Genomic DNA, 15,733 nt, shown 5'->3' on the forward strand with positions numbered 1-15,733 from the left:
TTTTGTCTATTTAATTAAAATTTATATAAACTTTTAAAAAATATATTTTTTCCGAAAATTGTTTCAAAAAAAAAAATATAATTTTTAATAAAATTTTAAAAAAAGTTAAAAAAAATAAAATTTTAAATTAAAATATTAAAATTTCAAATTTTGACAAAAAGTTTGAAAATTATTTAAAAAGACTTTAATTCAAAAAAATAAAAAGAAATAATTTTTAAACCATTTGATTGGCTGACAAAAATTTTAATTTATTAAAAAAAAGCTTCAACTGCAAAATTTTTTTGTTTCCTAACAAAATTTTCGCACTCCTTCACGCAGAAGAAGCTGACAATTTGCAATCCATTTTTGGATTGTCTCAGTCTCAAACGAGCATTCACGAGACAAAATCACAAAAAGATCAGCCATCAAATGGTAGCCATGTATATTTAGCTTATCACAATGGCCAATGCATGATAACCCGTAAGTTTGATCCCGAGCTTGCTTTTTTCACACAAAAAATTTTCCTCTCCTCAAAAAAAAAAAAAAAAAAAATTTAACAAATTTTTTAATAATTTTTTTTTTAATTTTAAAGGTGAAGACACTGCTTTGTCTGATCAGCCTTACCGTTATTTGACGGTTGATGAAATGAAGTCCTTGGGCGACGATTCTCTTCCGATTGACGTGACACGCGACGAACGCGTCGACTCGAACCGCATGATCCAGAGCACGGATAGCGCCAATATGCACATTCATGAGGACACCATAAGCCCGCATAAGGTAAAAGTTCATCACGCAGGACGTTCCGTTGTCGATTACAAGGCGGAAAATGTATTTGCTGAAAAATTGCCGCATGCTGGGTAAGAAATTTCATCGATTTTTGTGTAAAATTTAATTTTCACGACAATTTTCCCTCCATCTCTCATGCCTTCATTCGAGTAGAAAACTTCATTGGAAAAAGTAAGTGCTTCATTTCAATTTCATCCTCTCCGGAAATAAATTCAATTATCGCGTAATCGATGCTAATAATTTAATTTCTCTCTTTCTCGTGTAGCTTCTTGGTATCGTTTCTCGTTGACGCTCGTGGCGGCGCATTACGAGGATGCCGACACAGTGGTGTGCGCATAATCGTGCCTCCGCGTTCCTTATCCGCACCCACTCGTATTACATGCCGTTATGTCAAGCCACAGCGCACGTTGCATCCGCCGCCATTGATGGAGGGCGAAGCTTTGGCATCACGCGTTCTCGAATTGGGTCCCGTAAACGGGCGTTTCTTGGGTCCTGTGGTAATGGAAGTCCCGCATTTTGCCTCGCTTCGCGGTAAGGAGCGTGAAATTGTCATTTTGCGTTCGGATAATGGAGAGACATGGCGCGAACATACAATTGATAATAGCGATGATGTTGTGCAGGATGTCTTGAATCAGTGCTTCGAGCAAGAAGGTAAGGAGTTTTTATATTTTTTAAGCATTTTTTTTCAATATTTTTTATTTAAAAAAAAATAATTTTCAAAGATTTGAAAAAAAAATTAAAAAATAAAAATAATTTTAAAAAATAATTTTAATTTTTGTAAAAAAAAAGAAATTAAAATAATTTTTATTATTTTTTAAAAATTAAAAAAAATCATAAAAGTTTTAAAATTAGAATTTAATTTTTTTATTAATAATTAATTATTTAAATTTTAATTCATAAATAATTAATTCTTATTCAATTAAATTATTTGAATTTAATTATGAAGACTTCCATTAAAAAACTTCCATTAAAAATTAAAGAAATTTTTTATAATAAATTAAAAAAACAGTTTTAATATTAAAAAATAAGTTATCCTGAAAATAAAAAAAATAAACTTAACTTCTCCATAAATTCGAAAAATATTTCAAATAAATTACTTTTAATTATTACTTTTAAATATATAAAAATTATTATTTTTTTTAAAATTCATTAATAAAAAAAATTAAATTATATTTTTTATAAATTTGAATTTTTTAACTTCCAACCGATCAAAATTTGTTTAAAATTCGAAAAATATTTTTTAACTATTTTTTAAATATTTTTTTATAAAAAAAATAATTTTAAATTTAAATAATTTTCAACTTTAATTTCAGAAAATTAAAATTTTATTAACATTTTTTTTTTCAATTTTTTGTAGAAATTGCACAAATGGATGAACTCGGCGGAGGTCGCGTATGTCGCTTCGTAACTTACGACTTCCCGCAATACTTTGCCGTAATTTCGCGCATTCGTCAAGAAGTTCATGCCATCGGTCCCGAAGGCGGAATGGTTTCCAGCACCGTTGTACCGCAAGTTCAAGCTGTTTTCCCGCAAGGCGCTCTCACGAAGAAAATTAAAGTTGGATTGCAGGTAAATTTGTTTAAGCCACGCAAAGGCGTCGCTCCCGAAAAATTGAAGAAAATCAGTGTCAATCACTTGCCAAAAAAGAAGCGTTTTTCGCTCATCTGGTAAATTATTTAAAACAAAAATTAAAAAAAAAATAATGAAAAAAAAACCTACGAGAGTACAAGAAAATACCAAAGAAGCAAAAAATTTGATACTCATTCGATTTAAAAAAAAAAATAATTTTTTGAAATATTTTTCCAAATTAAAAAAAAAATAAATTAAAAGGTAATTCAAATGTTATCAATCACTAAATGTCAACAAACAACTTGCACTTCTATTAGCTTAGGCAGCACATCGCAAAACCTTGTCCAAGACCCAATTAATTAATTAAACTCACGTTCATCATCACTTCGATTGAAAATTGAACAAATTGAGTGATGAATGACATCCTTTAACAATTTATCGATCACGTACACTCGTTTAATAATTGTTTAGTGCTCATATTTCTAGATTAGTAAGGCTAGGAATGAAAGAGAGATAGAAAATAAAGATAAAAAGGAATAGGAGACAGGAACGCAAAATAATGCGAAAAGTGCAGAGATATTCATGTAGAAGAAAAATCTTTCATTAGATGTTAGTGCAATAAAAATTATTTAAAAAAATAATTAATTGAAGAAAAAATAATTAAAAATAATAGAAATGCTTTAAAAAAATATAAAAATTCACCAAAAATCGGTCTAAATTTTTTTAAATATTTTTTTTGAATTTTAAAAAATTAATTATTAAAAAATATGAATTATTTTAAACTATTAATTAAATTAAATTATTTTTAAAAATAAAATTTCCATAAAAATATGATAATAATAAATATTAAAAAAAAAAATAAAATAAATCATTCCTTGAACCTTTGCCAAATTTTAAAATAGTAATTTTTGGAAGACACTGCCAAAGATGGAAAAAGTTTGAATTTGGAAAAAATAAGCAAAGGTCCTTTATAAAAAAAAATAGTCTTGAACCAAAAAATATTCCTATTAAAAAATTTTAGAATTTTTTTTAATTATTTAAATTATTTATTAAAAAATAAAAATTAATATACTCGTAAAAAATATTCCAAATATACAAATCCAACCAACATATATAATCAAACCAAATTCATCTACTTGAATTATATTAAACAACATTCTTATTATTATTATATATATTATTCATATAGATTTTCTTAAAAAAAAATATTTAAACATACATACCCAACAATGTCTCTTCAATAATAAATAAATATAACCAAAAAAATACACAAACCAAAGAACAATACCAAATTTTAATAAAAATTAAAAAAAATACATAATTATTATAATTATGTAACTAACATTAAAATTATAAACATTTACATTACTTACTAACCAAATATTTATTATTAGAAAAAAATTATAAAAAAAAATTCAACATGAAATGTATTCGATAAAATTCTTGTTTGAAACAATATTTTTGAGTGCCCAATAAATTTAGTTTATTAACGTATATAACATAACACAAAAAAAATCTTTTTATTATTATTATTATAAAAAAAATATAAAAGTCCCTGAAACTTCCCAAAAAAAAAAATAATTTTAATGAGGCAGGGTTCGAATATTAATATAAATATAAAAAAAATATAATAAATAAATTAGTTTTAGCAATTATTACAAAAAAAAAATATATAAATATATTAATATTTGTATAAAAAATTATTATTATTATAAAAAAATCAATTGTTAGTTACTGCTGTAATAATCTAAATTTATTGGGCGAAACGCTCACTTGATCCTTTTAATTATTATTATTATTAATTATTATTCTTATTATTATTGAATTACAACAAAAAATGCTTTTTCGTATATATATCATTATTATTAGCTTGCTTATGTCTAATTATTATATATAATATCTATCTAACTGTTTATATATATATTTGTTTAGTTCTCCTCACATTTTCTTATGTTGCATAGACGTGAACGCCTAAATTTTGTTTTAAATTTCCCACACACAACACCCGAAATGTTTTGTAATAAAAATCAGATTTTCGGTATTTTATAAAAAAAAATTAAAAAAATATTTTTTTGCACAATTTTTAATTAAAATCGCGTCAAAGATAGATTTATATAATTTTTTTTTAAATTATAAAAACGAGCATTTTCGCTAATTTTTTATATTATTATATTATATTGATTAATTATTATATTATATTAATTCGAGCCTTGCTTCATTGAAATCTCTTTTTCTACAAAAAAAAAAGTGTCAGGTTAAAAGAAAATTGAGATAAAAGTCGTTTTTTGAGTTAAGGGTTGTGGTTTTTATGCCTTTTGTAAGTAACTGTGTGTATTTATTTATTTTGTTTACTTGCATGTTGTCTTCTTAAATTTTTATTCAAACACAATGTTATTTATTTTTCACCCGTTATGAGTTTTTCGATGTAAGTTTTTATATAAAAAAATTAAATAAAAATGCTTTTTGTCAGGTAATTTTTTGTATCACTGAGCGATCAATTATATATGTTTCAAAAATTAAAAAAAAAATAATAAAAAAAAATTTATTAAATAAAATTTTAAAAATTATTTCAGAATTTAATAATTAATTAAAAATTAAATTTATTCAAAAATAATTAAAAATTTTTATTAAATTAAATTTTAATAAAAATCATAATTTTAAATTAAATTTATTAATAAAATAATAATAAAAAATTATTTTTCTTCTTAAAAAATTTTATAAATTTAAAAAAAAAATTTAAATTAAAAAAAATAAAAAAAAAATAAAAATTTCGTAAAAATAAACTTAAAAAAATTTCCTTCAGGCACAACCAATCGATCCAGATTTGACGGCGAAACTGTTGGGACGAGGCGTTGCTGTTTCTCCCGTTGTCACTGTGGAACCTCGTCGCCGTAAATTCCACAAAGCAATCACGTTAAGTATGCCCGCTCCGCGTGCCCACAGTCAAGGAATGATAAATCAGTATTCGGGCAGTGCTCCTACCTTACGTCTCTTATGCTCAATTACAGGTACGTGTCTCAAAGTCATCACAAAAACTATAAAATTTCCAAAAACAAAAAAAAAACATTTGAAAAAAATGAGTAAACCATATAAACAATAGTAACCGTATATCAGTGTATCATGTAAACTTATCATTGCTAATTATAATTATTATTAATATTTATTATTTTTATTTATTTAATTATTTTTATTGAAAAAAAATCGTAAATTTATTTTTTTTCAAAATTAAAATTATAAAAAAATATAAATATTTTTTAATTCTTTTTTAATTGGGTTAAAAATATAAATAATTAAAAAAAGTATATAAATATAAACTATGCTCATTTATTTAAAAAAAATTAATTAAAAATATATATCTTTGAGAACTGTTTAAATGTTCTGTACAAACGTTCATTATTATTAAATTTCTTGTTTATATAAAAAAAATTACTTAACTCTCATATTTAACCAATTTTAGTAAATTAAATTAAATTAAAATTATTTTAATAGAATGAATAGAAACAAATATATAAAGGGACTTAGTTAGAAAAAAAAATAATTTAGGTTTAGTTTTGGTAGTTTAGATGAATTTTAAATAAAATTTGAGTAAAATTATTAAGAATTGAGGTTTGATGAGGATTTGTAGTTAGAAAAGTTATTTTTTTTTAATTAATATTTTAAATTAAAAAAAAAAGTAATGTAAATTTTTTGAATAAATTTAGAAAAAAAAAATTTTAAATAATATTTTTTTTTGGTTAAAGGAAAGTTGAAAGTTACTTGTTGTCACCTTTTAGCGTTCATTAAAAAATTCCTCCTCCTTCATTATTACAAATAAAAAATATTATAATTTTATAGGGCATCGCGTCGTTCGTGAAACATAATTTTGTATATGATTTTATCAGGGCAAAACGAAGAAAAATATTTTAATTTTCCTATATAATAATTATTTTTCCTTCTTTTGTTTATTTGTATATGTTTAATTTTTCGTACTAACATATACGAAAATGCCTGTAATGCACGCATACCACTACTACTGTACTGTGTTATCATCATCAGGTGTGTTTCGGAAAAGATCTCTCAAAGGTAACTAACAAACCAAAGCAAAATAAAATAATTCACAATAAATGGTCAAAATAAAAAATATTAAGAAATAAGTTTCAAAAGAATACTTTTTCAAGTAAAAAAATTAAATAAATTCTTAAAAAAATGCGAATTTTTATTATTATTTTTAGTACGTACAAAAATCGCTTTAAGAACCTTCTTTTATTTTTGTTTTCGTTTGTGTCTCGTTTATAATTTTATATGAAAAAAAAAATAAATATTTGTTACCTTTGGTTCTTTTATACAATAAAATTCTTCTTGCAAAAACACTGCAACCAAATATTTTTAAATATTTTTATTACAAAAAAAAAGTATATGTTAAATAAATTATTATTTAATTAATTAATTAAAATTTATTTAAAATAAAATTAAATAAATAATTAAAAAAATGCTTTTAAAAATTAAATTAAAAAATATGCTTTGAAAAATAAAAAATTGTAAATAAAAAAAAACTTTAAAAAAATAATAATTTATTTACAAATACACCTTTTTAAAAAAATAAATAACTTCACTTTATTTTACTAAGTTACTAATGTAATAGCGCAGTATGCAATTCCTTTTTTCGAATATCTTTCTTCTATATTCTCTTTTTTATATCAATTTCTTAATAATCATTAAAAATTGCATAAATCCTTGAAAATATTATAATTTTAATTAATTAATATATTTTTAATAACTAACTTTGACGATGTAATTATTTGACTATGAAAAGTATTTTTATTAAACTAAATAATACTAAATATATTAATTATGCATAAAAATATAAATTATTTATAAAAAATAATAATATAAAATTATTATTAAATTATTCTTATTAATATTAAACTAAATTAAAGGTCACCTATTTCTCACCAATTTTTATTATTTATTTATTTTTTTAAATAATTAATTTTTTTTTATTTAAAAATTTAATAATTTATTTTTTTTAAATATATATCGCGTGAATTGGTAAAAAAAATATAAAACAAAAAAAAAGTTAGTTGCCTCAAAGGGAACTTTTCTGAAACCGTTGCTAAAAACCATGTACATGTGTATCACTTTTATTATCATTTATTATTAAAAATATAAAGTATAATAATGTTAATACATTTTTAATATCTATAAATATTAAATTTTATTTTTATTACAAAAAAAAATATATAAAATGCAACATCTTATTAAAAAATATATATAATTATTATTATATATTAACAACAGAATTATTTTTATAATTATTATTATTAATTATTATTAATGTATAAGTGTTGTTGTTTTGTCTTAAAAAAATTATATATGAATAAAAAAAATATATTTTATGATATGTTATATGCATGCAAAATAATTATTTATATGAAATGTGTATGAAATATTTTTTTTTTATTATTTTTAATTTTTTTATTTATTATTAAAATATTATTTTAATAAAAAAACACACATTAGAAATATAATTCATGCATATTTTTAGACACACTCACACTTTATACATTTTACACAAAAAAATATTTTTAAAAAAATGAAGCATATTTTATATATGAAGTTAATGAGAAAGTTGCATGTCGAAATTTTTATAAGAAAAATTAAAAAACGGTGGTTAGTAATGGTTTCAAGCTCAAAATTATATACAAAAAAAAAATTACGACGATTATCCTTGAACATAAAATTTTTATTTTTGTTTATTTTTTATTGAGTGTTGTATTTTTTTTATTTATTTTTAATTATTTTTCCCATTCTGTCATCTTTTTCCTCTCTCAGTTTTCACAATTTTTGTAATTTTTTAGTTTTTTTAGTTTTTCACACATAACATGCTCTTTTGTATATAAATTTATAAGATAATAGTTGCTTATGCATGGTAATGATTAATTAATTTTAGTTTAAAATACAAAAATATTCTGAAAAATTAATTTTTAAGTTTTTTCAGAGTATTTTTGTATATTAAAATAATTTAGTGTAGTTAGTGCATAGGTTCTTAATTGGCTATATCTGTCTTTTTTAATTAAGAAAAGTGAGTTTTTAATGTAAATGTATTTTTTTCTCTTAAAAGGCGGCACAACGCGTGCCCAATGGGAAGATGTTACCGGATCGACACCACTTACGTTCGTTAATGACTGTGTTTCCTTTACAACAACTGTTTCCGCACGCTTTTGGCTTATGGATTGTCGTAATATTGCTGATGCAACTAAAATGGCAACGGAGTTATACAAGTGAGTTATTATTTTTTTTCATTGAATTTTTAAAATATTAAAATAAATATTATTATAAATTAATTAATTAATTAATATTTTTAAATTTAAATTTAAATTACCTAAATTTTAAATTTTTTTTTAAATATTTTTTTTAATTGAATTAAAAATTTTTTTTTAATTTTTCCCTAAAATTTATTAAATAAAAAATATTTAATTAAAATTTTTCGTAAAAACTTTATAAAGATTTTTTTTTTTAAATTTTCTACAAAAAATATTATTTTTGAACTAACATAAATAAAATTAAATTTGTAAAATTTAAAAATAAAATTAAATATTTTAATTAAATTTGAAATACTAAAAACAAAAAAAAAATTAATAAAAATAATTTCAAATTTTTTTAACACAAAAAAAATTAAAAAATAAAAAAAAAGATTTTTTTTATAAAAATTTATTTAAAAAAAAATAAAATTTAAAAATATTTTAAATATAATTATTTTTATTTAAAAATAATATTCATTAAAAAAAATGTAAAACAAAAAATTCATTTCATTATTTTTAATTTTTTCTATATTTAAAAAAAAAATAAAATTTATTGTATAAAATTGTCAAAAAAATAAGTTTAAAAAAAATTATTAGCAAAAATTCAAAATTTTTATTTTGGATCAGTTTGAATCAAAAAATAAATATTTTTTTTTAATATTAATTTTTATTTTTATTTATTTTTTTTTTATTTAAAGAACAAAATTTTTAATCATAAAAAAAATAATTAAATCAATTAATTAATCAATAATAATTAAAATAATTATTTTTTAACTCTAAAATATAAAATAAGAAAAAAAATAAAGTTTCTTCAAGAAAATTTTAATTAAAAAAATTTTTCTCTTACAGGGAAGCAATCCACGTACCTTTCATGGCTAAATTTGTAGTCTTCGCCAAACGAACTGATCCCCTAGAAGCCCGTTTACGTGTCTTCTGCATGACAGACGATCGCGAAGACAAAACGCTCGAACATCAGGAGCATTATACCGAAGTTGCCAAGAGTCGAGACGTCGAAGTGCTCGAAGACAAGATCCAATTTATCGAATTAGCTGGCAATTTAGTACCCATAACCAAATCCGGCGAGCAACTTAAACTCACCTTCAAGGCATTCCGCGAAAATCGCCTCCCCTTCGCCGTTCGTGTGAAAGATCAACATGCCGACATTGTCGGGCGAGCTCTTTTCATGCGCGAACCAAAAGTCGCGAAAGGCGAACAACCTCAACAACCAATTTGCATCCTGAACGTCGTCCTGCCCGAGAACATAATTCCCGAGCAGCTGACAATTTTGGATGAAGATCGTGATATTATTACCCGAATTGAGATTCCGCAGCAGGAAACGTTCACACAAAATGTGAGTGATTTGCGAATTGTCGATATTTCGAACCTTTTGGGTGAGGATTGGGTTCGTTTGGCGCCCGAAATTGGCGTTAATGAGACCGATGTTCGTGTTATTATCGAAGAAAATCCCTCGAGTACGGCGCGACAAGCACAAGCGATGTTCGTGTTGTTCCAAACGAGGAAACAAAATGACATTAATATCCTCGAAAATGGTTTGCGAAGCATTGGACGGGATGATATCGTGAACCAATGCATCAAAAATACGAGAATTACAACAACAACAACAACTACGACGACGACAACCAAAAGAGGGTACTCCGTCGTACCCAAAACTGCCAGTTTGGACCATCAAGTGTACGACGAACCGGATTTGATGAAAGATTCCGAGAGTGTTGAGGAACTTGTGCAACAAGATGACATCCGACACGAACTCAAATACTCCGTCGAAGAGAAAATTGTCGAAAAATCCGAGTCCGAAGAGGAAAGTGAGGAGACTTCCGTGCAAAAAACTGTCGCCCAGCGTCGAAGTCAAATCCAAAAACGACTTTCGACGGAAAAAACGAAGCCCTCGGAGCAAAAGAAGGAAGTCCAAGAAGAAATTGTCGAACTCAAGCGACGCAGTTTGATCGAAGAGACCAAATCCAAGCACGAAGAAGAGATTTGGATGCAAAAACCCACAGATAATTCGTACAAAACCTCCAGCGGCATTCCCGAACCTGTCGCCCGACTCAAAACGTCAACCTCGAAAGACGGTTCGATGATCAGCAAAACCGACTTTGACCAAGAACTCCAAGATAAATTCAAGACAACTCTCAAAGATGTCGACAGCTTCGAACATCAACCCCAAACTTTGTACCAAACGAGCGTTGAAAGCGTCGACAGCGAAAAACGCGACGTTTATGGCACGACCGTAACTGAAATCAAAGAAACAACCAAACAAATTTCCGAACAACGCTTCACGAGCGAAGAATCCACGGAATCGACAAAGTCATCAGACACGGGAATTGTCACAAAAAGTACAATTACGACAATTACGTCGGGCGAACCGACTTTCACGATACACGGAAAAACGTACGACGAAACGGAAAAAGTTGCCGTCGCTACGGAAGAAAAATACAAAGAACTAAGAAAAGAAGTCTTGAGCACCGTTGATACGGGATTGATGTCAAAATTGAGTGAACAAAAGGAAAAAGTTGATTCTTTTATCAAGGAAGAGCAAAAAGTTTCGTTCCAAGAACAGAAAGCAAGTCGCGAAGATGAAAGTGAGGAAGAAGATGAAGAACTTGCGGAAATTTCTCGTAAAAGTTCCATTGAGCAAGAATTTAAAAAGCAAATTAAGAAGGAAGCGAATATCTTGGATGATTTTATTCATGAAGAGCGAAAAAATGAAACGTGGCGCGTGACTGAAGAGGTGACGAAAGAGGAAGTTGTACACGAGTTGGAGAAATTGGATGAAGTGATTAAAGAAGAGGCGGTTAAAGTAGAGAAGAAGTTGGAAGAGAAATTTGATGAAATTACCAAAGGCAGCCAGCTGATAACCCCTGCAGGTAAGAAAAAATTCAATTTCGAGATCTAAAAAAATTTTTTTCGAGTTCTTAATTTTTTTTTCGATTTGAAAAATTTTTTTTCGAGTTCTAAAAATTTTATTTCAATTTAAAAATTTTTTTTTTCGAGTTATATAAATTTTATTTCGATTTGAAAAATTTTATTTCAATTCTAAAATTTTTTTTTCGATTTAAAAAAATTTTATTTCAAAAAATTACAAAAATTTTTTTCGATTCGAGTTATATAAATTTTTTTTCGATTTGAAAAATTTTATTTCGAGTTCTAAAAATTTTCGAGTTCTAAAAATTTTATTTCGAGTTCTAAAATTTTTTTTTATAATTTGAAAAATTTTTTTTCGAGTTCTAAAATTTTTTTTCGATTTGAAAAATTTTATTTCGAGTTCTAAAAATTTTATTTCGAGTTCTAAAAATTTTATTTCGAGTTCAAAAATTTTATTTCGAGCTCTAAAATTTTTTTTCGATTTGAAAAATTTTATTTCGAGTTCTAAATTTTTTTTTTCGATTTGAAAATTTTTTTTCGAGTTCTAAATTTTTTTTTCGATTTAAAAAATTTTATTTCGAGATCTAAAAGTTAATTTAAAAAACAAAAAATGATAAATTTTCATATTTTTAACCTCGAGACGACTTACTTTTCCTATTCCAATACGCCATTCAACCTTAAAAAGATTAACAAAACGTCAAAGAAACTCAATTTATAGATTTTCCTTCGCTTTGTCATTCAATTTCCATAACCTAAAGCCATCTAATTGGATAAAGAATTCACTTTCATTGAAAAAATTTCCGTTTTTGTCTCGTTTTTGCGCATTAGCTGCAAAGAAACTTATATCATCAGGCATTTTGCCATCCGGATCGGATACGTTTGACGATTTGAACGATGATGAGCCATTGCAAGAGGAAATCACAAAAACTACTACAATCACAACCGTTACAACTACAACAAAAGTCCTCAAGGATGACACCAAAGAAGGTTTCTTGGAAGACGAAACTGAACCGGAAAATCTCATGGAAGGTAAGATTTTCGTTGAAACTTTCTTGCTTTTCCTCAATTTGCTCTAAAAAAAATTTGATCATATTTTACAAAAAAAAAATGAATTAAAAAAAACAAAACATGTCTCAATCCATCATTCATTCAATTTTCCGACATCCGACAATTCATCCGATTTGGCGAAAAAAAAAATTAAAAAAAAATCATCAAAATTCTGAGCTATTCATTCATATAAAAAAAATCGTTTCTTGTAATTTTTCTGTTTTAGAATCATTTTTTTCGTTTTTTTTTTCTTTCGACACATGTACTCAATTCACGCAAAATGCTAATAATTTAAAATTACTTCCTAATTATTTATTTAAATTAACAAAAAATGCTCTAGTTGCCTTAGTTCACTGCTATAAATGTAGCTTCAGTTCTTAATTATTAACCAATCACCTTCCTATCATAATCATCATAAAACATGAAAAAATTAAGAAAAATTGCACAATAACATACTTCATCAATTCTATATCTAGATGTTGTTGGTTGGTGTGTTTGTTAGACACGCTTCCTTCATAAATTTTGCTTATGTGTGGACCGAAAAGCTGCTTTTTGCTTTAAAAAAAAAAAAAATAAATTTTATGTTAGTTTTTTAATTTGAAAATTGAGATAAAAACCGAATGATTGGCAAAAAAAAACAAAAATTGGCGTTACACTAAAAATTTTAAAAATTAAAAAAAAATTAATAAAAATTTGAGGAATGATGCAAATGTTAAAATTAATTGCATGATCAAATTAGAAAAAAATATGTTGAATATTAAAATTATCATGCATTTTTGAAAATTTGAAAAAAAAATTAAAAAGTTGATTTTTGTAGACAGAATTTTATAAACATTAAAATTTAACTGAAAAAAATTAAATAATTTTGACAAATTTTTCTATTAATTTTTTTCTCAATAATTTTTATTTAAAATTTTATTTTTTAAATTATTAAAAAAAATATTTTTTTAATTTTTTTTTTTTTAAAAAAAATATGAATTTTTTATTAAATTTATTTATTAAATTAATAAAATAATTTTTTTTAAATTAAATTAATAATTATTTTAAAAATTTAAATAAATATAAAATTTAAAATATAATAAAAAATATTAAAAATTAAATATTTTAAATATAATAATATTGCAAAAAATAAATACAGAATTACAAAATTATTTTTATCAATTAAAAAAAATAAAATTTTTATTATTAAATTTAAAATTTTATTTTTTTTATAATTTAACAATAAAAAATTTTCATATATCGATTAAATATTAAATTAATTAAATGTTGAATAATAATTTAAAAAAATATAAAATTAATTTATTGTTAATAATTATTTTAAAATTGTTAAAAATAATTTAAAAATGTTTAAAAAATTAATAATTAAATTGATTAAATTAAATTAAAATAAATCATAATAATTATAATAATTAAATTTAAATTAATAATTTAAATTTTTAATTATTAATTAATTTTTTTATTAAATTAATTAAATTAAATTAATTAATTAATAAATAAAATTAATATACTTAAAATTTGTTAAAAAAAATTTGTCAAAATTATTTAATACTTCAAAATCCTTGATAATTTATTTAAATAAAAAAAGAAGGCGCCATGTAATTTTTTCAATATCAAATAAAAAATTTTCCATGAAATTAAAAAAAAAAATAAAATTCCGTCTATGAAAATCAACCTCTACCAACAAAAAAAAACATGTAGGGGCATCTAGAAATAACATTAATATGGTTTCATATCCTTTATTCGTGTACTAACGTTTGTACATACAATGCGAGAATGTGTCGCTAATCATATTATTGTCAATGTATTATTATTATTATAACACAAAAACGCAGAAAAAAATTGTCACACGCCTACACACAACAAACTTTTATACTTACTTGCCTTTAATCGTTGTAATATATGTATAATGTACAAAAAATATAATAATATAATGTTATGAATGCAAAATGCAAACAAAAGTAACAATTTTTCATTCAGTTTGTTTTGAACACCTTTGATGTACGTTTCGCCCAGTTTTATTTGTGTCGGAAAAGTTATCAGAATTAAAATTAATTATTAACATTTTTTTCAAAATTAATAAAAAATAAAATATTAAATGTTTTAATTATTATTTAAAAATAAAAATAAATTAATGAGTAACCAAATTTTAACGTTGCTCGATAAAATAATTGTGACTGTTGATAATACGCTGTCGACAATTGTGACTTTTGTGTTTGTTGTGTATATAATATTTCAATTATTGAAAGTTTTATACGACGAAATTCGAGTTGAACAACAACAACGTTAACATATATAATTTAAAAAATAGTAAAAATATCATCATATAGATTTGTTTCGAGTTAAAATTAGATTTTTTTTAGAATTTATTTTAATTAGAATTTTGTTTAATGAGAAAAAATTATTAAAAAATAATTAAATTAACTATTAATTTAAAAAAACAATTTTTTTATAAAAAAAAAATATATTTATAAATTTAGTGTAACATATATATTCTGGTAAGTTAACTCTACTTAATAATAATAAGAAGAGTAAAAAAGTTTAAATTTAAAAAAAAAAATTAAAAACGTCTTTGAGAGAACAATCATTTGGTATTTTTTAATATTAATAATTTTTACACAATATTTAATTAAATATTTAAAAATAATATTAATAATTAAAAAAAAAATAAAAAAAATATTATTAATATTATTTTTAATATTTAAAAATTAATTAATAAAAAAGTTTGCAAATCAATATTAATTAAAAAAAAAATAAATAAAAAATTAGATTTTTTTGTAGCTTTTATATGAACAGTAAAATGAGTGTACCCTCTACTGATCTTAATAGATTTTTAATTTTTTTGATTTTTTTTTTATCCAATTTTTTTTAAATTTTTGTTTCATACAACATACATCATACAGGCTGCTACTGAGGCAATTTTTTATCAGGCTTGAAATTTTTGCTCAATTATTGCCAAGTAACTATTATAGTTAATTTAATTATGAAAAAAAAAATACGACGAAAATTTTTACCCGAAAGAAAAAAATTTATTATTAGTGATTTTACTTTAAAAAAAAAATAATTAAATAAAGCAAGCAACTCGATGGCACATTTCCACATATTTTATAAATATATATTTTCGGCACTGTTTTATATATTATATATATTGTATTGATATCACACCTCTATATAAAAAAAAAATAATCGTA

The 15,733-nt window shown here is 23.3% G+C and overlaps 1 protein-coding gene across 1 annotated transcript in view; it reads left to right on the forward strand.

Annotated features, from left to right (window-relative positions):
• Positions 1-15,733, forward strand: part of LOC134837885 (titin-like) — an 80,990-nt gene that overhangs the window by 31,835 nt on the left and 33,422 nt on the right. The window contains exons 9-16 of the mRNA XM_063853277.1: positions 572-836; positions 919-936; positions 1,031-1,416; positions 2,123-2,334; positions 5,138-5,342; positions 8,435-8,594; positions 9,465-11,500; positions 12,327-12,527. Of these exons, the coding sequence (XP_063709347.1) occupies positions 572-836; positions 919-936; positions 1,031-1,416; positions 2,123-2,334; positions 5,138-5,342; positions 8,435-8,594; positions 9,465-11,500; positions 12,327-12,527 (3,483 nt within the window). The remainder of the gene's footprint in view (positions 1-571; positions 837-918; positions 937-1,030; positions 1,417-2,122; positions 2,335-5,137; positions 5,343-8,434; positions 8,595-9,464; positions 11,501-12,326; positions 12,528-15,733) is intronic.

Source organism: Culicoides brevitarsis, chromosome 1 (genome assembly GCF_036172545.1).
Source record: "Culicoides brevitarsis isolate CSIRO-B50_1 chromosome 1, AGI_CSIRO_Cbre_v1, whole genome shotgun sequence".
Classification (NCBI taxonomy): Eukaryota; Metazoa; Arthropoda; class Insecta; order Diptera; family Ceratopogonidae; genus Culicoides; species Culicoides brevitarsis.